The sequence below is a fragment of the Limulus polyphemus genome, unplaced genomic scaffold (assembly GCF_000517525.1).
Source record: "Limulus polyphemus unplaced genomic scaffold, Limulus_polyphemus-2.1.2 Scaffold131, whole genome shotgun sequence".
Lineage (NCBI taxonomy): Eukaryota > Metazoa > Arthropoda > Merostomata > Xiphosura > Limulidae > Limulus > Limulus polyphemus.
In genome coordinates this window covers 283,738-311,087 of record NW_013665741.1, presented here as the reverse complement: position 1 = coordinate 311,087, position 27,350 = coordinate 283,738, and the positions used below count along the sequence as shown (strand labels likewise).

Below are 27,350 nucleotides of genomic sequence, written 5' to 3'. Positions count from 1 at the left end.
CTCAATTTTTGGACAGTGGAAGGATATGGGTCTGGAGAATGCCTCACCAAGAGTTTTGACTCAACAGATTGCAGCTAACTGTGAAGCATGGTGGTTTCAGCGTGATGGTTTGGGGAGCTGTTTGGAGTGGTGGGAGATCGAGCTTAGTGGAGTGCGTTGGCAACATAAATTTTGCGAAATACGTCGAAATATTGGAGGAAGGACTCTTGCCACTTTATTCCTCGGGTTTCGTGGAAAAGAACACAACATTGTTCCAGGAAGATGGAGCACTGTGTCACACTGCCAGAAACACCCAAAAGTGGCAGGAAGAAAATGGTATCCAGAAGTTGCCCTGGCCGAGCCAATCTCCTGACATGAACCCAATCGAAAACCTTTGGGCCACACTGGCAAGTCATGAAACAACCAAAAAAACCAACTTCGAAGAGCGATCTACTCCAAGTTTTGAAGCAAGAGTGGGCGAAAATCCCACAATCTAAAATTGACGAGATGATTCTCACGATGCCCCAAAGGATCAACGAACTCCACGAAGCAAAAGGAAGATCTACTAGATATTAATTAAATTATAAATATATCAAGTCATGTGAATATGACTGAAAAATTTCATTTTTTCTGAAAAGGTGGTGTCTATTTACTTGTGACCACGCTGTGAATATATATCATATGAGGGTTTCTCAGTTTTAGGGTTTTTTTTTCATGACGGTATTAAGACGTAACTTTGAACTTCGACAGATATTATGCTCCCAGATGACCTCCGTGTAGCATCCTTACTATACTATATGTTTCTTGCTTCCAGGTGACCTCAGCGTAGCATCTTTAATATACTGAATGTTTTGTGCAAAGGAAAAGAGGATGCGTTCCAAAAAAAAAAAACACTTAGAAATCCTTCACTTAATACAATGGTAATCTTATACCAAACCAAGACACGATGGTACTCAGAAGAAAGTATAATTTAATCTTGATCTTATTCCTGTATTGTTTTCCCTATTAAACACACACATATTAAATTGGTTTTCTCGGCCAGTTGACCAAAGTTCTCGTTTTTATGTGGCTATAAAAATACATTACGTGTTACATTCTAGCTATACCTCTAACAACGGAGCTTTTTCGCAGTTCTTTATAGAGGAAAACTACCCGCAAGAGTATAATCTAGCGGTTTTCACGTCGCCCTTGTAAACCTTCAAACTAAAGTAACACTAAAATATATATTTAAACCTCTAATTGAGATGCACTTACTTTGTAACTGCAGAACTTTGAAGATGTAAACAAACAACACGCCTATTTCACTGTTGCCCAGTCGATCCTTTATGTGTAAAATAACATTGAAACTAAAGCGCCAAACACTCATCAATTAATGTTTGTTTGTTTGTTATGAATTTTGCGCAAAGCTACAAGAGGGCTATCTGCGCTAGAAGTCCCTAATTTAGAAGTAAAAGACTAGAGGGAAGGCAGCTATTCATCACCACCCACCGCCAACTCTTGGGCTACTCTTTTACCAACGAATAGTGGGATTGACCGTCACATTATAACGCCCCCACGGCTGATAGAGCGAACATGTTTTTTTGTGAAACGGGGATTAGAACCCCGCGACCAGCAGATTGCGAGCCGAGCGCCCTAACCACCTGGCCATGTCGGGCCCATCAGTTATTGAGAAGGCATTGTATTTCTTATTTTGTAAATACATTTTGACTTTGAAAATCGAATTCTCTTTTTATTTTATATTTTTAGATAAACGTCACCGTATGAATAAGAGTAGTTTAGTTATTAACGAGATAAAAAACAACAATAATTCTGATACAGAAGCCGTATACTTTTATTTTTACAATGCAGAAGATTTTGGTTTAAAATTTCGTAGCATGTAAAAAATAACACTGGTCAAAATACAATGGTTATGTTCCAATGAATGAGTTTATAAGGTGGGACAAGTATCACCTAAACTGAATATAGTTATAACGAAGGACAATTGTCTCCTAAAGCTGTACAATGTTATAAAATGGGACAATTGGCTCCTAAGGCTGTACAAGGTTATAAACCGAGATAACTGTCATTTAAACTGTATAAGGTTATGAAGTGAGACAGTTATCAGCTAAATCTACACAAGGTTATAAAATGGGAGAATTGTCTCCTAAAGCTATACAAGGTTATAAAATGGGAGAATTGTCTCCTAAACCTGTACAAGGTTATAAAATGGGACAATTGGCACGTAAACTGAATAAGGTTATAAAGTGGGACAATGGTCTCCTAAAGCTGTACAAGGTTATAAGGTAGGACAATTTTATCCTAAAGCTGTACAAGGTTATAAAGTGGGACAATTGTCTCCTAAACCTCTACAAGGTTATAAGGTATGACAACTGTCTCCTAAAGCTGTACAAGGTTATAAGGTAGGACAATTTTATCCTAAAGCTGTACAAGGTTATAAAGTGGGACAATTGTCTCCTAAACCTCTACAAGGTTATAAGGTATGATAACTGTCTCCTAAAGCTCTACAAGGTTATAAGGTATGACAACTGTCTTCTAAAGCTATACAAGGTTATAAAATGGGACAATTGTCACCTGAACTGTATAAGGTTATAAAATCGGACAGTTATCAGCTAAAGCTCTACAAGGTTTTACGGTTTGATAACTGTAACTTAAAACTGTACAAGGTTATAAGGTAAGACAATTTGTTAGGGTCTATATGTGACAAGAGCATGTAGTTGTTGAATTATAATGTTCTTTAATCTGTACGTACAAACCCAAGCTATGGGTTTTAATTACTTTTTAACAGTGTAAGCTCTGCCACTAGTTTTGAACTATTATTTGTGACGTTATAATGTTTTGGGTGCTCGCGATGTACTAGTCTCTGCAATTGGTCGTAGAAAAGTGTGTTTGTTTACGTACACAATGGGCTAAATGACCAGGTCAGAGGATATACAGAAGATAACCAGTCGATAGCACCAGTGGCTTCTCTTAACCGAAATGACACTTTATGTACACAGTGGGCTAAATGACCAGGATAGGGAACATATAGAAGGCAACCATTCAATAGCACCAATGGCTTCTCTTAACCGAAACGACACTTTATGTATACAATGGGCTAAATGACCAGGATAGGGAACATAGAGAAGGCAACCAGTCGATAGCACCAATGGCTTCTCTTAACCGAAACGACACTTTATGTATACAATGGGCTAAATGACCAAATCAGAGAACATAGAGAAGACAACCAGTCGATAGCACCAATGGCTTCTCTTAACCAAATAGCGGTATTTACTCTCACTTTTAAAACGCAGAAGGAGCGAAACATGTTGGTTGCACTATGTCTCGAACCCAGATCCGATACACTAACTACTAGGCTTCACTCGGGCTTCATTAGATGAGAAAGTATAACAAACCAATACCATGCGCGTGCCCCAGTGGCACAGCGGCATGTCTGCAGACTTACAACGCTAGAATCCGGGTTTCGATACCTGTGGTGGGTAGAGCACAGATAGCCCATTGTGTAGTTTTGTGCTTAATTACAAACAATATTATGCGCTACAAGCAATTAATTACTCTGATAAGTTGATATTATGGCTCCTAAGACTATAAATGATATATGGATTGCATTAATACTCATAAAAAGATCACACAATAAAAAAACACATTTTATAGTGAACTTAATTACCTTGTTTCAACAAACTACTTTATTGGACTAACTTACTTTTCTCGTCGATTTGTGGAGTCAAAGACAATGTCACCCCAATCAGAATTACGGCCAAGAGAAATATGGTCGCACTTACGACACCAACAATGATTGAAATATACGTTCTTGATGAGTTGCTGTTGTTGCTGTTCCGTCTGGAACTGTAGGAAGGCCCTTCTTCATTTAGGGGTTCTGTCTGTGCCTTCAGCTCCGACATAGTGTAGAAGCTAAACCGAGTCTCGTGATTAGCCGTTGTTGGTTGTTCAGCTGAAGTTAACAGTGCTATACCAAGGTTTGATTCAGACGGTTGTTTGCACTCTGCGTTCAGATTCTGACACGACAACGATCGAACACTTAAAGCTCTGCTTCCGTTGCAAAGCGCCAAGTTGATAGAACTGAAACTACTCCTGTCAAAATGTGTCGAGAATACTGGACTCAAACACCCATTAAGATGTAATTTAGTTTTATTTTTATCTTTCGCAAGTTCTACCTTGTAGCTCATTTGGCCTTCTTGCATATCTGATTAATGTATTCTTCCGTCACACGCAAAGTTTCTACTAATTGAACCTCCCCTGAGTTAAAATCGCAGTAGGCTAAAGTATTGAAATATTTAAGTACAATTTGTATCGAAATAAATAACATACCACCTGTTTAAAGTCATCAAGGTGCTGTTCGCTGTGAAACTCCAACCAAACCTACAAAATCCAATATAACAGCGCGCGAACGCGATGATTAATTTTTTAAAGCTATTTGAATTTGAGCGTTGTATCTGGGGGCGCAGAAGCTACTCTCGGCAAGTGTTATCCGCAGAACCACGACCGTCTATCATTTGGTGGTCATCCAATTATAGTCCAGTGTAATTTGCTACGTATGTTGCATAATTCTTCAATCTTAACAAAATACACGTGCAACTTGCAACTCAAATTACCTGTACTTACACGTGTTTTGTGCCACTTGTCGCATTCTGACGAAGATCGGTGACCACCAATAGTTTCAAAGGCTCGCAACGCATGCGCACTATAGCAGTGAGCTTCAATCGATATAAGTATCTGCCGATGCTTGAAAAAACGTAATATCACGTTTCGTTCGAATAACCAAAAGTTCCTTTCTTTAAAAACAAAAAACTTTAAAACAAAATACCGTTCTGACTAATAAACGATGACGAAATACATAATGGCTAGAAATCCACGAACTCGGATTTTACATCTGATCTGTGTGAGGTTAAGTCGGGATGATGCTACAGGACTTTAGTGGAATCACTCATATGTGACCCATAAAATTTGCTCCAAGAATGATTTTAGGGTTAGAAATTCAACAGAAAATCGTATTTATTTAGCATTGTATATATTTATGTGTGTGCAGATATTATTGTTTTTTTTTTAATTTTTTAAGCTTAATGGGCTGATTTAAACATAATGTGCACTAGCAGACTTTTACAGAGTATTTAATTCCGTTGCTCAATAGCCCCTATTGTCGTACTGGTTTTTAATATATTTAAAGGCATACTCTGCGATACAAGAGCTACCTGTGGCTATACTAGCCGCCACATTTTTATTTTCAATAAATAAAGTAGATAATTTGTAATTAAAACAAAAACAAAACACGTCAAATTCGAAGTCATTTTTATAGTAACAATATTTTAATGAATATTTTGTGTTAATAGTTTTTTGTTAGTTTATTTTCGGCTATTTATACAAAGCTCTTTCAGTACAAAGTTACTCAATGTCTATCTGCTCTAGTCGTCCTTGATTTTGAACCTAGACACTAGAGGAAAGGCAGCTAGTCAACAAAGCCACTGCTAACTACTGACTAGTATTTTTCTGACTGAGTAGTGGGACTTGACTATCTCCCTCATAATGCACCCATGGCTCCATCAGAACACGCTACTTGCGGTAACGGGATGCAAACATAGGGACCGGCAGATCCAAATCTGGCACATTAATCACTAGGCAACGCTCGGTTCAAACGTATATGGTTTGAAAGTAAACCTCAATATAGGATACCTCATTGTTTCTAATAGCACTTTTGTAGCCATCTAGTTTACAAAATTATAACTATTATAAGCATATATAGTATTTCAATTTTTCGGTGTAAAAAGCTCAACTGTAAACTTTAAACCTCTTTTATTCCTCATTATTAAAACACACACAGTTGAATACTTTAAGTACTAACATCGCTAAAATTATCTAAAACTTAAAATATTTATTACTATTCTATAAATAATTGGCTAAAAATTGATGTGATGAGAATAAAATGGCGGAAAGAATAATCAATCGCAAAGTGATACTTTTACAAGTATGATATAAAAAGAGCTCTGATTTGTTATCAGTTGAACAGAAAGTGAATGATGATATATATATATAAATATATCTAATTTGAGTGTATAGAACACTCAGATCAGTAAATATTCTTTAACTTAGCTTTAAAACATAAATTCCCTAGAATATTTTACAAGAAACTACTTCAGTAACATAAAGAAGGGTGGAGGCTTATATATATGTTTAAGAGATGAATTTAATAAGTTACCACTAGGGCTAACTTGACTGCCTTTCAAAACATCAAATTGAACGAAGAGCAATGAAGTTGGTAAAGGAGTCAAATCAGTTATTTGTTACCCAAACTTATTTTTGGTCGCGGACTTATAATGCTAGAAACCGGATTTCGATACCCGTGGTGGGCAGAGCACAAATAGTCCATTGTGTGCTTAGCTTCAAACAAACCAACTTTTTGGTCAGTTACATATTTAATTCTAAAAAGGTCGCGATTAAGGCCTGTAACTTTAAATAATGAACTCTATTGCACTGAGAATTTCGAATACAGTGAATTAATGCCATCAGATGGTGAGGTGTAATTGGTAAACAATTTGGGTTTTTAATTGGTCTAATATATATATGCCAGAAGTTGTCCTTTCATTGTTATGTTGTTAATCGTTCGATTATAATTGTGGAAAACATATCAAAATAGTTGTTTAGAAACTTTTCCTACTACAAATAAAAGTAATATTAACATCATGCATTCTTCTATTTAAATTAAATAAACTAATCCGCTTCCGATACATAAATATTTTACTATGATTGTATATCTGGGGAATTTCTACAATATTTATAGAGATAAGTAAAGTAGCGCCATCTGTCCTTCTATAACAACGATCGATCAGTTGTCATATTTTTATGACTAACAAAAATTTGCTGAGTGCAAAGATTCTTGCAAAAAAAAAAATGCTACAATACTAATTCATAGTGATAAATTTTGATAATTCAGTATGAATTTTAGTTATTTACAGTATTATGTAGCTTAATATAAATATCGCTAAATTTCTTAAATAGTAATAATTATATTGTCCAAATGTGATACACATGGTATATGAAGCTTTAAATATAGCAGTGCGTGGCCATTTTGCTAAACAGATCCAACCTCCCTAGGTGTTCTTGGGTTAAAGGCCGAAAACACCGCTAGCAACGAGGATACCCAACTGATGATCTAAGTCAGAGTGGTCAGAGAAGCTTTTTGTAGTTTTCCTGCTACTCATAATTCCTATTATTTATTATTAATTATGATTAGAATTTTAGCAGTTATTTTGGTGTAAGTAATTATATAATTATTCGTAAATTACTTCATACTTCTTAATTCAAAATTAAACAATGGAAAGAAGAATTAAATTGAATTCTGTGAACTACAGAAGAGTGTGAAAATTATCACCCTGCTTTCCTTCAATATACCTTTCTAGATATAATTTGCTTCTTTTTTAATTTTAAAAATCTATAACTTAAACACTTTTATGAAACACTTCTTTGCACATTTTTTAACAAGATTTGTTCAATTAATTAAACACTCGCCCATTTGGTTAAAGTGTGTGTGTTTTTTTTACACCAGATTTAGCAGTCACTTTAGTAAATTAATCTTTTGAACGGCACATTTGCCTTCGCCGAGTAAGTACATTAGAAAAATTTCCAGATAATTACTGATCTTATTATGAATCCGACCTCAATATAAAAATAGGTTAATTCCAATTATACAGCCGCAGTGGCACGGCGGAATGGCTGCGGACTTACAGCGCTAGAAACCGGGTTTCGATACCAGTTGTGGGCAGAGCACAGATAACCAATTGTGTAGCTTTGTACTTACCTTCAAACAACAACATCGAATTACAAAAATATTTTATTAAAAAAATCATTTTATAATTCCTAACAGATTTCTTATAGAATAATATTGTACACATTATTTAAGTAATATGAAATCATAATTAATATTTATTATGATTATTTATTACTATGAAATACAGAGAAACTAATGAAAGTGTAGCTTTTTTATTCTACTTCACGATTGGGCAAGAGAGCAAGCTTTATTGGGCAGAAAATATAAAAACTTCTTCGTGCGAAAGCTGATTCGGTGACTCGTTTTCTGGTCAAAACTTATCTAACGAAAATTTACTTTTTATACCGGTTCTACTCACTCGTAGTCATTTATTATATAACAGCTTACGGGATACTCAGCTCAAGAAAAATGCATATCATGCCATGCAATAATTCTTTAGAAACTTAAATTCCTAAAACTGGAACAGCTGGTGAAGAAACGTTATTCCCCATATATCAAAAACGCATGAAATCGAATAAAATATGAAATAAAGAATAAAAATCTGAGGTAAAGAATGTGTTATATATATTAGTTTTTTAATTCACAAATATTCTTTTTTAGAATTTTGCATTGAATTTTCCTTTATGGTATAAAAGTGAAAATTTAAATCTTTTTTTTTTTTAAATTAGATTTAATGCGCTCGTTCTCCACAAATGTTCAGTCCTAAGAAATATTTTAGAATATTTTGTACTTTTATTAACAATTTACGTATAAAGACATTTTTATTAATGTTAGTTTGTAATTGTTAAATATTGATTTTCATAATTTGAACATTATGCACCAAACGATGAAAATACAATTTAATACCGGGTTTAGTGTACACTAGATGGTGCTAGTGAAACTCCCACTATACGAATTCAGAAATAGTTTCACAAGAAAATAATTTTGGAAATTAGCGATGGATTTGAATAGTTAGACAAAAATACAGTAGACGTTTCTATAAATTACTGTTCGATTAATCAGTTTTTAGATTTAGATACCACAAAGCGAATGAAAACAGGAAAATATACTAATAGGTAATATGTAAAATAAACCTAAGAGAAATATCTAACAACTACGAAAAAAAAAGGGAGTCGGGATGATTCTTAAAACATACTGGCATAATATTTTTGATTTATGTTTTTGTTGTTTGTATTTTTTTATTTACTAGTGCTCTACATAAAAAGGAGACATATAATATGGCTGACACTTATGAAAAAAGGTTTCAGGACGTATTTGCTAGAGATCGCAACCATACTATATTACGAGCTAAATATTGATGATTCGATGTTATTACACTTATGAAGAAATCGCACTTGTTTAACATTATTTCGAGTTATTACATTATTCGAATGATTTTGAAATACGTTCCTGCAGTGGATCACTATAAAGTGATTATTTTTGTTTGTTTGTTGAATTTCGCGCAAAGCTATTCGAGTGGCTATCTGCGCTAGTCGTCCCTAATTTTAAAGTAATAAACTAAAAGGAAACCGTATTCAACACCACCTAATACCAACTCTTAGACTACTCTTTACCAACGAATAGTGAGATTGGTCGTACATTATAACAACCACACGGCTGAAAGGGAGAGCGTTTTCGGTGATGAGTTTGATCCATGACCTACATATTGCGAGTCAAGCGCCCTAACCATCAAGTCAAGCTAGGTCCCGAAGTAATTATTAAAGTTCAGGAAGGACCTCAAAAACTCGATTTCGTAGACACTTGAGCTTGTTGAGTCGTTTCTTTTTTGAACTTTGAGTTTATTGAAATAAAGAGTGTAGTAACGTGTGTAATTTAGGTATTTAAGAATAGCACGAATTGAACAACAATATTAAAAAAGACATAGGTCAAAATTCTACAATAAACAAAAAGCAACTCCAGTATACTATGGGATAGATAGAACATAGCTTATCATTTCCAACTTTCCTCTTATACAGGATTGAGTGTGATGTGTAAAACGGTTTTCAATTTGTAAATCAGTAAATCGGATATTAAATCGCAGTGGAAAGGCACGTATGAGAACTGTATCTTGACATGGTTTGGCATTTTGTAGGTAGTGTTATGCCAGCAAAAATTGATCGCTTTTGCAAAGGGTATTCAACAGCCCTTTTGAAACAAAATATTCATGCACTCAGATCATAAAGATGTGTTCATATTGAAAAATTTGGAATTTACAAAACAGGTATATTCTTTGTACTACTGGCACTGGGAAAATAAAGGAATATGGATTAACTTAGGATGCCAGAACCACCCAAAGAGCGATCTGCAACAAGTCGTATCTCAGCCATTAACCAAAGTGGGAAATCTTGTAAAACGAACACAAAGGTCAGCATTAAAAACTACTCACGTATCCCAAGTTACAGTATGCAACATAACCCAGAAAGATCTCAGCCTGAAAATGAAATCAACAGAGTACGAGTTCATCAAGGCTTTTAACCATACCTTCCATTCAACCATCGTCCTCATACAGTAGAGGGATTATGGAATTGACACAGAAAGGGGTGGTGTGCTTTGAACGTGAGGGCCTTACGACGGAGTCTTTTGCAATGGAAGCTATGCTGTAGGACATTTTATAAGAAATAAAAAAGGCGTTGGATCATGATATAAATTATGAAACCAGAAGTAATCCAAAGGAGAAAGCATTCAACAGAAACAATCACAAATACAACAATATGCTTTTTTAGATGGAGTGATGTTTATTTAAGCTTGCTTTCTTCATATAATTTTGAGTTATTTTATGTTTATTGTTTTCTATATTTATTTACGTATTAGTTTGTTCACAATGAAATCTTATTTATTCTTCATTTACATTTAAACAACATTTGCAGATAAATATTTATAAAACTAAATTTGTGTTACGACTTGTTTCTAGTGTTAGAGTTAAGAACAGTTGTTAATTAAAATGTGGTTTCGTGAAAACATAAAAACTCTGCCAGATACGTACTTATTGCGACTCGATTGGAATTTTAACCCTGAGAAGATCAGGGACTCTTATAATTCGGGTATAGTCGCCTATATTTTGAACTCCTGGTTACAAGGAAGGTAACCAGCCAGATCAAGGACCCCTATCATTCGGATATAGTCTCCTATATTTTGAACTCCTGAATACAAGGAAGGTAGCCAGCCAGATATTTTTCTTTGGTGTTATGTGCAACAACAAATAATAGAACAAATAAAAGAATGCCCCTACAATAACAAAGGAATACCAAAAGTGCCCAAGGAAGTAAGAAGTTGAATTACGCAGAAAACGTAAAAGCACGACGAAAAATAAAGATACTGCAAAACATATCAATAATTGTGATAAAAAACAAGAAAATAAAATTGCAGCAACTGGTTTAGACATAAAAACCTATAGTCAACTACTCAGATGTTTTTGTTCCTTTGGTGTTTTTATGTTGTTGTTTTTTTGTTTTGTTTTGTTTTTGTACTCTGCCTTAAGAAGAAATATCTCGCTGATACCAAATGTCAACATTAAGAGCATTAAGACACCCGAATGAAGTTGGGTAGTAGGGTTCTGGATACTGTCTGAGAAGAGACTAGGCTTTTTATTTGTACAAGAAATTCGGAAAGTGATGCCACGGATTAACTTTGAACGTCTTATTCATTGTAAATTTGGGATCGGTTTAGGGGCGCTCTTCCTAACTGAATGAATTAGTAGGCCGAGAAAATTTACTGGAGGGATCAGAACACGTATACATTACTTCCTCTTGTCCAAACAAATAAGATGAAACAGACATTAATGGATGTGTGGGTGAGTTAGCTGATAGCATCCTATCATGTCAAAGTAAGTTCTCCCACGTTTAATTATAAGCGATTACAATCAAACAGTTTAAAGGAGTGAGAACATATAACTTGAATATTTTCTATGTTCTCGTTGGCGTTCAAAGTGACATGACAATAAACGAAACAATATATTAGCATTTCGTTCTCAATGTAGACGACAAACAGCTTCAGTGTGTGTGTTTTCTTATAGCAAAGCCACATCGGGCTATCTGCTGGGTTCACCGAGGGGAATCGAAACCCTGATTTTAGCATTGAAATTCCGAAGATGTCCCACCGGGGGACAACAACTTCAGATAAATATTATTTTATTCTACCCAAAGTTTCGACTTGTACGTTTTTTCAAGGGTCTCTGAACGGCTATATTCGGGCCCAACACATGATCATTTCAAAACACATATTCTACGACTGCTAATCTTAACAACAAAGAAGCCACCACTAAACATTACATCAGCGTACACGTCATGATTAATGAGACATCTTATCAGATCAAAATCTTAGATATATGTGACAACTATCTGGACAGAAAATTTAAGGAATCTATTTTAGTTAAATACAAACTATCTTCTATAAACAGATACAACGCTTGGTTCCTGTAAAATTTATTATTTCTATTTATTTTTTACGTTTACTTTTGTGATCTAACCTGTCCAACAATACTTTCAGTACGTTTACCCGCGCTGTTATCTTCTTGTAGTTTAATACCCATTTCGGTTACTATTGTTAACCTGTGATGTTCAAAGACCCTCGAAAAAAGGGGTAAACCGAAACGTCCGGTAGAATATAAAACCCACATGTATCGGAAGTTGTTTGTTGTCCTTCTTTAAAATGGTTTCTATCCTTCAGTCAGCACTGAAACCTTTAAAAATAGTAAAAAGGCATTAATAATTTATTTTACTTTATAGCCAAATGACCTGCAAACACATCTGACCAATCATATGGAAATGTTTGACTGGTTTGATAAATTGTTTCCAAAAGTTAAGGGTTTCCCTTATACTATATTTTACAGATATTTCCGTAAAGATACAAATTTCACCAAATTTTTAGAAGATTTAATGAAATAGCACATACTTGTAAGAACAAGTTTCATTACTAATACAAAAGCTGTTGTTGTTTTTTTTCTAGCAAATGAAAAGATTGTGGTAAAAGCTTTAAATATTGAACTGAATGTCCACGAAAATAGCAAGTGCAATTATTTAAAGAGTACTTAATGCTGTTTAAGAATTAACCATCTATTTAATGTGAATGGGTTATAATGTGAATGGGTTACTAGAGAATGCTTCAAATCGTGTGGTTTGTGTTACTCGAAACTTGTTAGTTTGAAGAACTTAACAGAAATGGCCTTTAAAAAGAGCTACAATACATGATGTATCTTCATTGTCTTTATATTTATAAATGGGAAAACTGGAAAGAGAAAAATTATTTAATTTATTTCTCATAAATTTTCTTTCAATTGTGAAATAATAACCTTCAAATGTTGAATTTCATAATGTCAAGCCCTCCTCAGTGGAACAGCGGTATGTCTGCGGACTTATACTGCTAGAAACCGGGTTTCGATACTCGTGGTGGGCAGAGCACAAATAGCCCTTTGTGTAGCTGTGTGCTTAATAATAAAGCAACAAACAAACAACAACAACATAATGTCACAACGTGCTTTATGCCGTTAAATATTTGGTGACTTCAGTCTACTACAAATATCTAATAATTGTAACATTTTTAAAATAAAAAATACCTTGTTTCCAATCAGCAATTGCTGGTGGTGAATAAAAAAAAATACGTTTTAAATTTCAAATATTATAAATTAAAAAAACTGCTAACGTGCATGTGCGCACACGGCATTTAAATATGGATCGGGGATAGTATTTTTTAATATACAAATTAGTTTTGATATGCTTTAAAACTATGGAATATGTTTAGCTCTCATTAGAAAAATGGCCAGATTTTATAAATTTAAGTTTTGATTAGACTAAAACCTTTCCTGTTTTGCCGAGTAGGAGAGAATTCTGTCAAGAACCTTGTATAAGCCGTCTTCTCCACGATTATAGAAGTCACGTACAAGCGTCTTCCACAGAGTTTAGAGTCCGTCGATATCGGATCGGCCTCGCTAGCCATCTTCGAACCCACGGATAAAATCATCATAGAATACTATCGTACTTTCCTGAGAGGAGTTCCCAGTAAAAAAAAAAGTAAGAGGGACTTCAAATTTTTAGATTAATTTGTTAATTATTTTTATTATGCAACGGTAGATAGATATGAGGGAAAAGTGTTAGAAACCAAACGTGTGGAATTAATTTTGAAAGTTTTTCTGCTTTTCAGTATCACAAATAGACGTAACACACCTTGATACAAAATTAAAGTGTAATGCACTAAATGTTACTGCTTGATCACTTGTTTTAATGTTGTAATGCAGCTACACTACACTATTACTGCTTGATCACTTGTGTTAGTGTTGTAATGCAGCTACACTACACTATTACTGCTTGATCACTTGTGTTAGTGTTGTAATGCAGCTACACTACACTATTACTGCTTGATCACTTGTGTTAGTGTTGTAATGCAGCTACACTGGACTATTACTGTTTGATCATTTATGGTATTACTGTTTGATTACTTGTGTTAGTGTTGTAATGTAGCTACACTGGACTATTACTGTTTGATCATTTATGTTATTACTGCCTCATCACTTGTGTTAGTGTTGTAATGCAGCTACACTAGACTATTACTGCTTGATGACTTGTGTTAGTGTTGTAATGCAGCTACACTAGACTATTAGTGCTTGATCACTTGTGTTAGTGTTGTAATGCAGCTACACTACACTATTAGTGCTTTATCACTTGTGTTAGTGTTGTAATGCAGCTATACTAGAATGTTACTGCTTGATCACTTGTGTTAGTGTTGTAATGCAGCTACACTACACTATTACTGCTTGATCACTAGTGTTAGTGTTGTAATACAGCTACACCAGACTATTACTGTTTGATTACTTGTGTTAGTGTTGTAATGAAGCTACACTGGACTATTACTGTTTGATCATTTATGTTATTACTGCCTCATCACTTGTGTTAGTCTCCAAAATAAATAAACTTCCTTAGACTACGTTAGTAAATTTAAAACATTGATAAAGTTTTGGTGTATGTGTATATCGAATCGGATAAATTTTTACTAATCGTCTGTCAAAATACTTTAGAATCAAAAACAGATGAAAAAAGAAAAAAACAAAACTGAATTAGTTTCGCAAGCATAATTGTTATCATTTTTGTGTAAATTACTTTTTCATTGTTGAAATTATATTCTAAACAAGTCCAGACACATTGATACCAATATTTTGACTTTAATCTTTGAAAGATGTATCACGGGCTAGTTATGACTTAGTGATCAGCGTGCCCAGACTGTAAGTCCGGTGATTCGTGGTTCACGTCCCGTTACTGAAAAGGAAACACGTGCCGCACTTTGAGGCTGTGTGTGTGCGCCATAAGAGCGACTGTCAAATCCCATCAATAGATCAGCCAAGAGTATTCCAAGGGTTGATAGGTGGTATTACTGGCTAGTTGCCTTCACTGTATTATCTCAATTCAAAATTAAATTAGGGACAGTTCTACGCAGGTAGGTAGCCCCTGTGTAGCTCTGCGCGAACTTCTGAAACAAGCTAACATTGATGCAAATTGGACTCTTTTTGTGAGACGTATTCTAAAGAGAGAGAGAGAGATGAGCAATGTGGTGATCAAGAAACTCAGCAAGAAACCTGTTCATTTCCACTTTCGTTTGCATCGCCCACGTCGTGTTTATAAAACACCGCGTGACCACCGTTTATCTCCAGTAGGATAGATCAACTTTTGAACTTCAACTTGATGACACGTCGATTCGGGCTAAATGTAAGATGACTCAACAATCTAGCAGTCAATACCATATTGAATATCTTGAAAATAAAACAACGTCACTATGGTGGTACGCACCATTTCCGGAAAAGGGGAAATCTTCGTTGTCAGTCTACTTTCATACATAAGTCACAAAGATTTGAGAAAGTCATCAAGTCGTCTGCACTAAATCCGTGACATCGAAATATAAATAAATAAAATAACTATTTGAAATCTTTTGAAACAAATCCTCTCCCAAACGTGCTGAACACTAAGGTTCATTTTACTATAAATGTAATAAATGCTAATACGAACTGAGCTTTTTGTTGCAATATTAACATCGAAATTTACGTTGGGGAAACAGGATGTAGCGCCCTCTACGTATATGAGAACATTACGTAGTTTAGTGATTAATGTGTCGAGCTGTGAATCAAAGGGTCCTGGGTTCGAGACTTTATGTCACTGAACACACTCCATGCTTTCAGTTGTTTGTGCTTTATAAAAATTGTAGTCAATCCCGTTATTCATATACAAGAGCTAAAAAAGCGCTTTCGGTAGCGAGTGTGTTAGATGGTTGCCTCCTCATTTGTCAGTGGTTCAAAATTAGAGACGAGAATCCTAGGGGTCTCTGACATCACTGTGTTTAGATAGGGTGCACAGAAGTTGTCGTTCAAGTTGAAATAGCCAATTATCTATTTATACTTCTAGAAACTGGGTTTCGATGTCCGTGGTGGGCAGAGCACAGGTAGCCCTTTGTGTAGCTTTGTGCTTAATAACAAACAACAACAACCAATTATCTACATATTCATTTGAAGAAAGATGTTCTGAAGATTAACTTAATGACTGGAATACCAACAATACAATACATAACTTAAATGATAATAATACAAACACACAAGCCAGTCACAAGAATAATGGAATTTCCTAGTTCAAGATTTTAGAAACAACCAAAAAAGCTCGTTTAATTCGATCTTTGAATTTAGCATTGACGAGAAATACGTGTTAGCCACTTTAGATCTTTAAGCACTATTTATATGGGACGAAAATTATCTATGTACGACTTAAACCATCCATCAAATACTACATATGCTACTAGAAATTCTTTTTCGTACACATATTGTCGAATTTATTCATAAAGGAATTTCTAGTAGTTTCTAGATATTTATATCATGCGTGAACAAGGTCTTCTTCTTCACCGTGCAAATATTTTATTATTTAAAACACACTCGAATATATGTGTTTCTTTTGTTTGAACAAACTTGTATACATTTATGCTAAGTACTACTGTACTTATAGTATTTTGGCACTTGTGTATAAAGTTAAAATCATAAATATATTCAACGTTAAACTGGTACACAGTTAAACCAGTTTAACGTTGAATATTATTTATGATTTTACTACTGTACTTGTTTTAGTTTCTGAACTGTGGGTCTCATATGTTCTCTATATTTAAACTTTATATGATTACATGTTTTGCTATACACTCTACATAAAATGACTTAAGCATACATTTTTCAAATGATCAAATAAAAATCACTCTAAAAACTCTATGAACGTGGAACCGCTCCACGACGGACTTCTGACATATTTCACTCCCTGGTTTGAAAATGTATGTAAAAATACCACTGCCTAAACATGTCAAATTTAGAGTTTATAGAATACTTTTATGTATCTTAGTAATGCATATGCCCGCTCCGAGTACCCATGAATACAGCCGTATTTTCTACCACATATTCTTCGGGAAGTTCTGAGAATATTTCACTACTGTTGCTGTCAACGTGTTTTCCATCTGATCAGATGTGCGCGATTGAGAGCTGTGCATCTGAGGTCATAATAAAATGTTGACCAGTTTATCCTCACAATAATTTTCTGTTTAGTGTAAACAGTGACGATACCAGCGTGTTATTAGTAAACATTATGTCTAGCGAAATGAAATAAAGTCCAATGATTAAAAAGGATTTTCAGGTCTTTGTTTCTATCGCGCATAATAATCGAAACGTCATTCCTATTGACGTAGATATATGGCGAGGAAGATGCCTTCCCGTACCATTAGAGAACCACGTCGTCAAACCTGCCATGCATTCAGCGTACACTCGACAGCCATCGTGAAAATCTAACCATATTCAAGATGGGCGTGAATGTTCTAAGAACTCCAATTGTTGGCATCCCTGTCACATGGTATTGATGCAAAAGCCTTTTGGCATCATAATCGAAGCTGTGTTTGATTTGAGTTTCAAACTTATATATTGGGCCTCTGTTGCATTGTGTGGAAAATAGATATTGGTGAGATATATTCTTGCTATGTAGAAAAACAATATTTTATAATTGTAAACAAAAGCTTTCAACGCATATATAAATCATACCTGCATATTTATAAAGGATAAGGTAAGTCCGGAATCAATAAAGCATAGGGATATAGTTTGTAAGTAGCTAAATTATAATTCGCGATGTTTTAACGAAAACTAAATTTATTACCTACTTAAGAATAAAACGCTGAAATAGAATCATTCAAGCCTTATTCATAAGTGTATACAATAACACAGTGCACTGTTAAGTTGAACACACGACAGTTTAACTCTTTCGAATCCTCCTTAGAAACCAAACCAGTTTTTGAACTGTGGTGTAATCTGATGATGTACCTCGACATAGTGCTATTAAAGTGTTGTTATGTCTTTCTCTGGAGCGTTAGAACTAAAATAAACAAATAATATCGTGTTACTAATCTATATCCTAAAAATCTGATTGGTAAATAACATAAATATAATTAATGATAAGTATAATTCACTTACATAAACTACTTCATACCATAATAGTTATATAATCATTATATTAACTTTCTACAATCTTTATGTTAACCTCCTACAGTCATTATGTTAACATTCTACCATCATTTTATTAACTTTTTACAATCTTTATGTTAATTTCCTACAGTCATTATGTTAACATTCTACCATCATTTTATTAACTTTCTACAATCTTTATGTTAACTTCCTACATTCGTTATGTTAACTTCCTACAGTCGTTATGTTAACTTCCTACAATCATTAGGTTAACTTCCTACAATCATTATAACTTCCTACAGTAATTATGTTAACTTCCTACTGTCATTTTGTTAACTTTCTACCATCATTATACTAACTTTCTACAATCTTTATTTTAACTTCCTACAGTCATTATGTTAGCTTCCTACAATCATTAGGTTAATTTCCTACAATCATTAGGTTAACTTCCTACAGTCGTTATGTTAATTTCCTACAATCATTAGGTTAACTTCCTACAGTAATTATGTTAACTTCCTACCGTCATTTTGTTAACTTTTTACCATCATTATACTAATTTTCTACAACCTTTATCTTAACTTCCTACAGTCATTATGTTAGCTTCCTACAATCATTAGGTTAACTTTCTACAATCATTATACTAACTTTCTACAACCTTTATCTTAACTTCCTACAGTCATTATGTTAGCTTTCTACAATCATTAGGTTAACTTCCTACAATCATTATGTTAACTTCCTACAGTCACCTTTCTCCTGTCAACACTTCACACATAAAAAAATGCTACTGTTTTAATAGTAGATAAATATGCTTTACTCTGTAAAGTAATCTAAAATAAAACTTAGATCTACTATTATGGAACAAATTTATATGGATTCAAGTTTTGACTCTTTCGACTCGTAAGTTTTGTTGCTTCAAATTAGTAGATCTAAACTATATTCAATGCTACTGTTTGATTGGTTAAAAATAGACTATCAAAATCTTTCTCTTTTCTTCCAGAATCCTCGAAACATTAACAATATTTTTAATTATTCAGAAATATTGTACTTTTTTGCGAATGAGACCTATGTTTTGGGACCGGGCGTGATCTAGTCGTTAGGGTGTCGAACGATCTAATGTTATTAACGTGATGAATCTAAAATCGCTTAGCATTTACAGCTTGGGTAAGTTATAAGAGTGAGTGTTAATCCTGTTATTTGCTTCTAAATCTGATCAACATTCATGTAGTGGTGAGAGATTTTGACTGGCCACATTCTCGCTGGACAGTAGTCCAAAACTGGGAACGACTATACCTGAACTTTAGGGGTCCCTGACCTGGCCGTTTAACCCACGAGTGCATAATGTGTCGTTCAGGTTAAAAGTTATCGTTTCTACTGCCGTTTTAATGATGTTAATGAAATTTAATACTTTTAGGGCTTACATTCAAGCACATATTTTTTTACAGAAAATAATATTACCAGCTTAATGCTTACATATCATTGTTAAAAATAAGTAACGTACACTTGCATCTCAAGCCAAGAAACTGATGTAGATGTTGTTTTTCCAGCGTAGTGCAATATAATTGGCCATCTTCGTTCTCTCCACCTCGCAGAGCCCGGCATGGCCAGGTGGTTAGGGGGCTCGACTCGCAATCTGTGGGTCGCAGGTTCGAATCCCCGTCCCACCAAACATGCTCGCCCTTTCAGCCATGGGGGCATTATGATGTTTTGGTCGATCCCACTATTCTTTGGTAAAAGAGTAGCCCAAGAGTTGGCGGTGGGTGGTGATGACTAGCTGCCTTCCCTCTAGTCTTTCACTGCTAAATTAGGGACGGCTAGCGCAGATAGTCTTCGTTTAGCTTTGAGCGAAATTCAAAAACAAACAAACAAACAAACCACCTCGCAGTATCGAACCCCGGATCCTAGCGTTGTAAAACCACCCCCTTACCCACCCGGGGACAGTGTAGAAGGTTGTCAGACTTATTCAAATATACACAGTGATACAAAGAACTGAGAAGGTAGTTGCTATTGAAAGGATTTTCAAAAAGAAAGTGAAAACTAGCTTGTAGATACGTCTATGGGATCAACGTATTCTGATGAATAACGCATTTACTTCACCTTCAATAAACACGATACTGCGAGCGCTTTCACTCATCCATTCATTCCTTATATTAGTTTCTTTTTGTATATGGATATGTATCTACTAAATTATACACTTATATATCTACTAAATTATACACTTGGTTCGTCAGCTTCCACTGTCGGGTTTCTCTGAGATCAATTTCCTGACAAAATTTCATTCTTCTTCTTCTTCTTTTTATCTATAATATTCTCGTTTATTTACATGTCAAAAATAACTAGAAATATTCTAAAATCTTTAGAATCTCTGTACCGAAGACACTTAGAATACTATACAAGTGTCTGGAAAGAAGCGATAATTTTTCCTTATACGTTACTTATGAATAAAGTGAGTCGTTGAAAGTAATGGTAATAGATCATTATAAGTTCGCTGTTAGCGGCATCATACGTTATGGGATTTCACGATAGGTGGCATTAAATACAATGAAATTGGAACTGCGAGTGACATTGGTGTTGAATATTTGTGTTTCTTTGGTCAAGAGATCTGAGAGGATTAGGTACATACTGGACCTCTACCTTGCTTTTTTGGCTGTTATCTGATTGCTTTATTCTGTTCGATAATGCTTGCACATTTCTCCACTATATCAGATAGCTCGGAAAATCTATTTTTACAATATGTAGCAACTGTATGCAATTGTCCGTAAATCGTTTCACGCACACTCGAATGGTCCTTTTCAGACCATGTCCATGGGTGTAAAACATAGGTTTATTTCTGTTTTTATTAGCAAATATTTGGCGTTTTATCGTTTGTTATGAACATATAGTCTTGTTCTCACCAACAGTTTTATAGTTGCCAATAAAATATACACTACTAATTTTATTTTTTACATAAATACCCTTTTAAAATACAACTAACACTATATCTAGCTGGCGGTTTGCCCAATAGTAGATGGCCCTAGATTGCATAACGAGTGTTTGTGTGTTTTCTTATAGCAAAGCCACATCGGCCTATCTTCTGAGTCCACCGAAGGGAATTGAACCCCTGATTTGAGTATTGTAACTCCGAAGACTTGCCGCTGTCCCACTGGGAGACTACATAACGAGTTTACTAGATTTAGTGGTGAGAAGTCCTTAGGTCTATGTATATCATGTATGTTAAAGATGATATATCTTACGAAATAGGAATATTTGCGTAGTTGTTTAGAAATGTTGTGTTTGTAGTTCTGGAAACTCTATATCCTTTCGTGAATATTGAGTTTTGTATTTTATGCAGTTTTTATTTACTTGTGTTTTATATACATTTAACCATGCAAGGCAGGCATACTCTGTCACTGGACGTATATAGGTTACACATGTATTTAGTATGTTTTCAGTTGTTGAGCCCCTGCTGTTACCCTTCAGCCGTCGTACATAATTAGCTCTTTTGCCATATTTTATTTGTGATTTTATTTGTGTGTTTGGTCCGCTTTAGTTTTGACTCGTAGATTAAGCCCAGGAATTTGACTGATGTGGCTACATGGAGAAGGATTCCATTGAGGTATAACTTTAAAGGTTGTCTACTTATTTTAGTCGATTTAGCAAATAATATAGTTTTTGTCTTTGGAGCATTTATTTTTCTTCTCCAAGTGTTAAGTATTTTTCTATTTCGTTTAGTCGTGGTTGTAGATTTGTTGTGGCAACGGTTGGAATGTGGGGACTCTTCCATACAGCCCCCATTACAGGAAACTGGGAACAGAAGCAGGGATTTGGATCTAACAGAGGCATTTCACTCACATACACGATGAATAGTATAGGGCTAACTAACCTTTCTTGAGGGACACTTGCCTCTGGAGTAAAATAATCTGAGAAGGTGCCCGATACATTTATCCTAGCTTTTCTGTTATTTGGAAAGTTGGAAAACCATCAAATAATATCTCGTTAGTTTCATTTTGGACACTTGCCTCTGGAGTAAAATAATCTGAGAAGGTGCCCGATACATTTATCCTAGCTTTTCTGTTATTTGGAAAGTTGGAAAACCATCGAATAATATCTCGTTAGTTTCATTTTGGACACTTGCCTCTGGAGTAAAATAATCTGAGAAGGTGCCCGATACATTTATCCTAGCTTTTCTGTTATTTGGAAAGTTGGAAAAACCATCGAATAATATCTCGTTAGTTTCATTTTGGACATTTGAAATTTTAACCCTTTGTGCCATACACTGTCGAAGACCCTTTTAACATAAAGAAAGCAGGCAACCGTGCAATCATTCCGATTAAAACAATTTATTATGGTTTCTGAGAGTTAACTAAATGGTCTGTAGGTTTTGCCTTGATTTTCGGAAACCATTTTGAATTTCCGGTAATTTTGATGTCACTTCGAGGTCTGTCAGTAGTCTGAAACTGATGATCTTGGTAAGTCTGATTGGTCTGTATCTTTCTGGTATATTGGGTAGCTTTCCTTCTGTTAGTAATATTAAAATATCTGCTAGCCTCCAAGCAGCTGGTATGTAACCTCATTTGAGGGATAGATGAATACTGGCGCTAGATGCTCGTACAATCGCAGAGGGTCTTTTTTTTATTAGCATGTATTGTATTTTGTCTTGGCCTGTTGTCTTATTTTTTATTTTTTCAGTGCGGGAAGGCATATATTTGCTGCATTTATAAGGCACTCTGTGATTGTATTTGTCTATATCTGATTGTCTACGTCCTCTCCGACGTTAAAAAGTATAAAGAAGTTTGCTACATATACAAAGATATAAAATGCCATTACTACAAGACTAGTATGTCGGAGTGTTATCGTTCAGAAGGATGCTGTCGGTGTCTTTCATGAAGTCCAGCAGTTTTCTACCGTTTCCTGTACTTTTGGCACATCTGAATACTTCACTTTTGCTGTCTAGATTTCCTGTTACAACATAGTTTGAGTTGTATGTTTCTATTTTGTGTAGTAGTTTAGTATCTAAGTTGTTAGTGGGAGAGCAGTATAGACCATCGATAGTAATAATATTGTTGTTTACCACGTTCATTTCCAGAGATATACATTTATTTTTAGAAGTAGAGGTTATATAATTTACCAAGAGTGTGTTTTTGTGTAGAGCTAGAAAGCCCCTCGTCGGGGAATTGTAATTTTCTATGGCATATAACGGTAATAAAATTGTTTATGTCGACTCTCATATATTTCTCTAACATTGTTTCCGTGATAATAATTCCGTTCATTTTGGTGTGAGTTATTAGATATTCGCTCTCATGCCGCTTGGGGTCACCTTGGCTGTTCACGTGGAGAACTGTGAGTTTATTCATTGTGTGTGTAAGATAGCTGTTGGTTTTCGATAGTATAAAGGGTAGTATTGGTGTTAAGTGTTTCTTGGCGTTTTTTACCAAGACTTTGATGAAATCCTCTTTTTGTATATATATATGTGTGTGTGTGTGTTAAAGATTCGTTTTCTTTTTCACCAGAGGTGAAATTGAAAAGAAAATCTGTGAAGTAGAGGCCCAGTGCATTCCTTGATTGGCCGTACCCTCTGCTGTGGACTGCATTTTCGCCTATTCAAGGTTCATCAGCAAAACTTGGGTCAGCAAACCAAAGAAATATGGTTAGTCCTCTTATAATGGTGAAGTGTATATAATATATATATATATTTGTTGCTTTGAGTCTGTATATAATATTTATGGTGAAGTAAAATGGATTCAAAACCCCATAGATATTTTTGTTCTGGATTACCGATTTTCTTGACGAATTCAAAGATCAAGTTTTTAAGGTCTCCATAAAATGGTTAGTTTGTTGTTCTTCGCTGTCTTTTGATGTTGTTTTTCTTCTCGATTGTTTTATTTTATCTTTGTTCCTTAGGTGGTATGGTTGAGACGACTGTGGCATATGTTTTTGTGTGTTCTGTGTTTGTAGGTGTGGGAATGATAGGTATTTTGTTGTTTTGTACCGGTTCTGGTTGTGTGTTTGTTTTCAGGTGTGGTGTATCTTCTGTCTGTTGTGTACTTTTGTTGTGTTGTTTCTTATATTTTGGCAAATTTGTATCTTGTGTATCTCGTGTGGTTTGCATAGTGATTTTCAACAACACTTTGATTGTTCATTTGTTTTGGGACATTCTTTTATGTTGTAGTTCAAGCCATTGAGGCTATGATTTGCAAGCTGACGCTACGTAACCGTAGCGCTGCCAATTATAACATTGGGTTAGAATGATGGCTAGCAATTTGGTTTCCTCTACAGGCTATCTTTGGTATCATAAAATAATGCCGTTGTTAATATGTTCTTGTATGGTGTGTGTACTTTTTATGTCTACTTTGATTACATTTTTGGGTGTTTGTGTTTGTTGAGAAATTATTCTTTCTACTTTGGTGTATGGTATGTGTCAGTCAATTCCTCTTTGATCTGTTTGGTGTCCATTGTGTAGTGAATCCCTTTGATAACCTGTGGGCTGTTTCCGGGTAGGTGAATCTTTATAATTCCTGGTTGGAAGGCGTCCTTGGGCCATTCTTGAATCATGATGTTCAATTCTTTGGACTAGGGGCACCCGGCATGGCCAGGTGGTTAAGGCGGTCGACTCGCAATCCGAGGGTTGCGAGTTCGAATCCCCGTCCCACCAAACATGCTCACCCTTTCAGTCGTGGGGGCGTTATGATGTGACGGTCAATCCCACTATTCGTTGGTAAAAGAGTAGCCCAAGAGTTGGGTGTGGGTGGTGATGACTAGCTGCCTTCCCTCTAGTCTTTCACTGCTAACTTAGGGACGGCTAGCACAGATAGCCCTCGTGTAGCTTTGTGCGAAATTGACAACAAACAAACACTCCTTGGGTTACGTGCCCTTTACTAGAACCCCATCTTTTGCTATTTGTTTAATGTGTATCAGATTTATATTTGGTTTGCATCTTTTTATTTCTTTTAATAGTTTTGAACAACGCGTTGTAGCGACTATAGTTTAAAATGCGGATGGACAGTCTTTCCCCATCTTATATATAATCTTTAAGCACCGGTACGCAACTGGATTCATAGTACCGCACAATTTCCATATCACCAAATTATTGTAGTGACCTTCACAGACGATGGACGAACTGTATTTCTTGACGACGGCGGTGTTGAGAAGTGATGTCTGAATGTCTACATCCTCAACAATTGGTGTAAGTTTGTTGGCTGAAACCTGACATGGTTAGCCTACAGAATACAGAGTTCCTTTCTTTTTTTAACAACCCCTTTGCGTATGTACCTATAATTAGAAGTTGTTAATTATTATATTTAAGTACAAATATGGAAGGGGGTGTATACGTATATTTCTGTATGTATGAATGCAAATATATATATATACATTATTATAAAAAATTCAAATATTAACCTCTGTTTTAAGCCAATCAAATACTTAACTTCAAACGAATATTTATTTTGACATCAAAACTTACGTATTTCAAGAATTTGAGCAGCTACCTTCATCTCACTGACTTATTTGTGAACTGTGATTTTTCTACTTGTTTCAGTTACAAGTTCAGGGAGATGGAGCACAGAGAAACATATTTACCAAGCTTCTCCCTTCGTTACTTTCATATTAACTCCAATTCTTCTAGTTTCAAGAAATGTCCAGAGTGTTTTAACAAAAGGATATATCGACTTAATGTAGAACATTAACATTTATTCGTTATACGGTTATCTTTTCCGTATTATTCAACAACCGCTGAAGAAATAATAAAGTTAGTCTTAGGCGTATTGGCAGTTATAAAATTACCAGTAAATACAATTAACCAGTTAACGTTTAAGTCCCTTTATACGCTTTGTTTTTATCTTAGGAACATTAATTAGAGATATTACTGTTGTCCTATCCTCCAACACACATCTGTGATGATATTGGTCACTTCTGGTGAGTGAGTGACTGTACAAACACCATAAACATGGTTTTATCTTGCCTTCTGGAGTTAAAACGCATCAAATATTTATTATGCAATTTTAATTAATAATACTGGTATTCTTAACCTGATTGGTACCTTATGCAACACAGGGACCAAAAGGTCTAGGTTAGAGACCCCCTAAGTTCGAGCCATAGTATGCTGAAAATACGTAGGCGGCGGATGCTGCTAACTGGCATCCTTCCGCCGCCTACATATCGACTGTTAACGGAACAGTGGAAATGACGTAAATAGCTCTACGCCCCCATTACTGAAAGTGTGAAGCATGTTCAACGGCATATTGTAGCTAGAACCTTTGATCTTCCGATTCCCCGTCTGGTACGATAACTATTGGGCCACTCCTGGCCCAATTACTATAAATAAACGAGATAAAGATTGTAGAAGATAACCGCAAACATAGCTTCCGAGTTTGTTTAATCGCATTAAATTATAATCATTTGGAGTATTTTTAAAATCGCTATCTATTCACACGGGCTTAAAGAGATCAAAGAAAAAAACTGTAAAACTTTTCATCAGATTAATACTTTACGAGTTCGATTGAACCAAAAGGAACAAACTCGGTAACTCCTGTAATTAGTGTGTCCGGCTGATTGTGAGATTAGATTTTAGACATTTAAACTCTTATGAACTTTTATTCATTAGAAATTCACAATAATTTAAGATAATATAATGTTTAGGGACAACAAGGGACCTATTGGTCCATTTAGGCTGTTCCGTCTTCTAAACTAAACCGAAACTATGAAATATATAACGTCAAAGCCAATTCTTATCATTCATATTTTTATCAAGCTTTCTCTTACACTCACTTAAATTTACGACGTCCATAACATCCGAAGGCAACCTATTCCAAAGACCAACCACCCTGTTAGAAAAATAAAATTGTCTTAGCTGAAGATGACTCCTACCATGTCAAAATATAGGTTTTTGTCCCCTAGTCCTACTATTCTTACCATTAAGTACGAAAAAATATGATGCATGAACACTATTAATTCCCTTAACAATCTTAAACACATCAATCAGATCCCCTCTAACTGCTCTTGTTTCAAGAGGAAACAGTTTCAGAGATTTTAACCTCTCCTCGTATGACAACCCCTCCATCCCAGGCACTATTCTAGTAGCCCTCCTCTGAACCATTTCCAACAATTCAATGTCCTTCCTAAGGTAAGGAGCTAAAGACTAAACAAAATACTCCAAATGTGACCTAAACAGTGGTCTATACAATAAAATTA

At 35.1% G+C, this 27,350-nt stretch overlaps 1 protein-coding gene across 2 annotated transcripts in view; it reads right to left on the bottom strand.

The window, feature by feature from the left end:
• Positions 1-27,350, bottom strand: part of LOC106473603 (protein SON-like) — a 141,517-nt gene that overhangs the window by 79,289 nt on the left and 34,878 nt on the right. Inside the window, exon 1 of one of the 2 annotated variants that reach the window (XM_022403001.1) lies at positions 3,680-4,369. The exons of the other annotated variant lie outside the window; for it this stretch is intronic. Within the exon in view, the coding sequence (XP_022258709.1) occupies positions 3,680-4,178 (499 nt within the window). The 5' untranslated portion in view covers positions 4,179-4,369. Of the gene's footprint in view, positions 1-3,679; positions 4,370-27,350 lie in introns of those variants that run through there. 2 annotated transcript variants of the gene reach the window in all.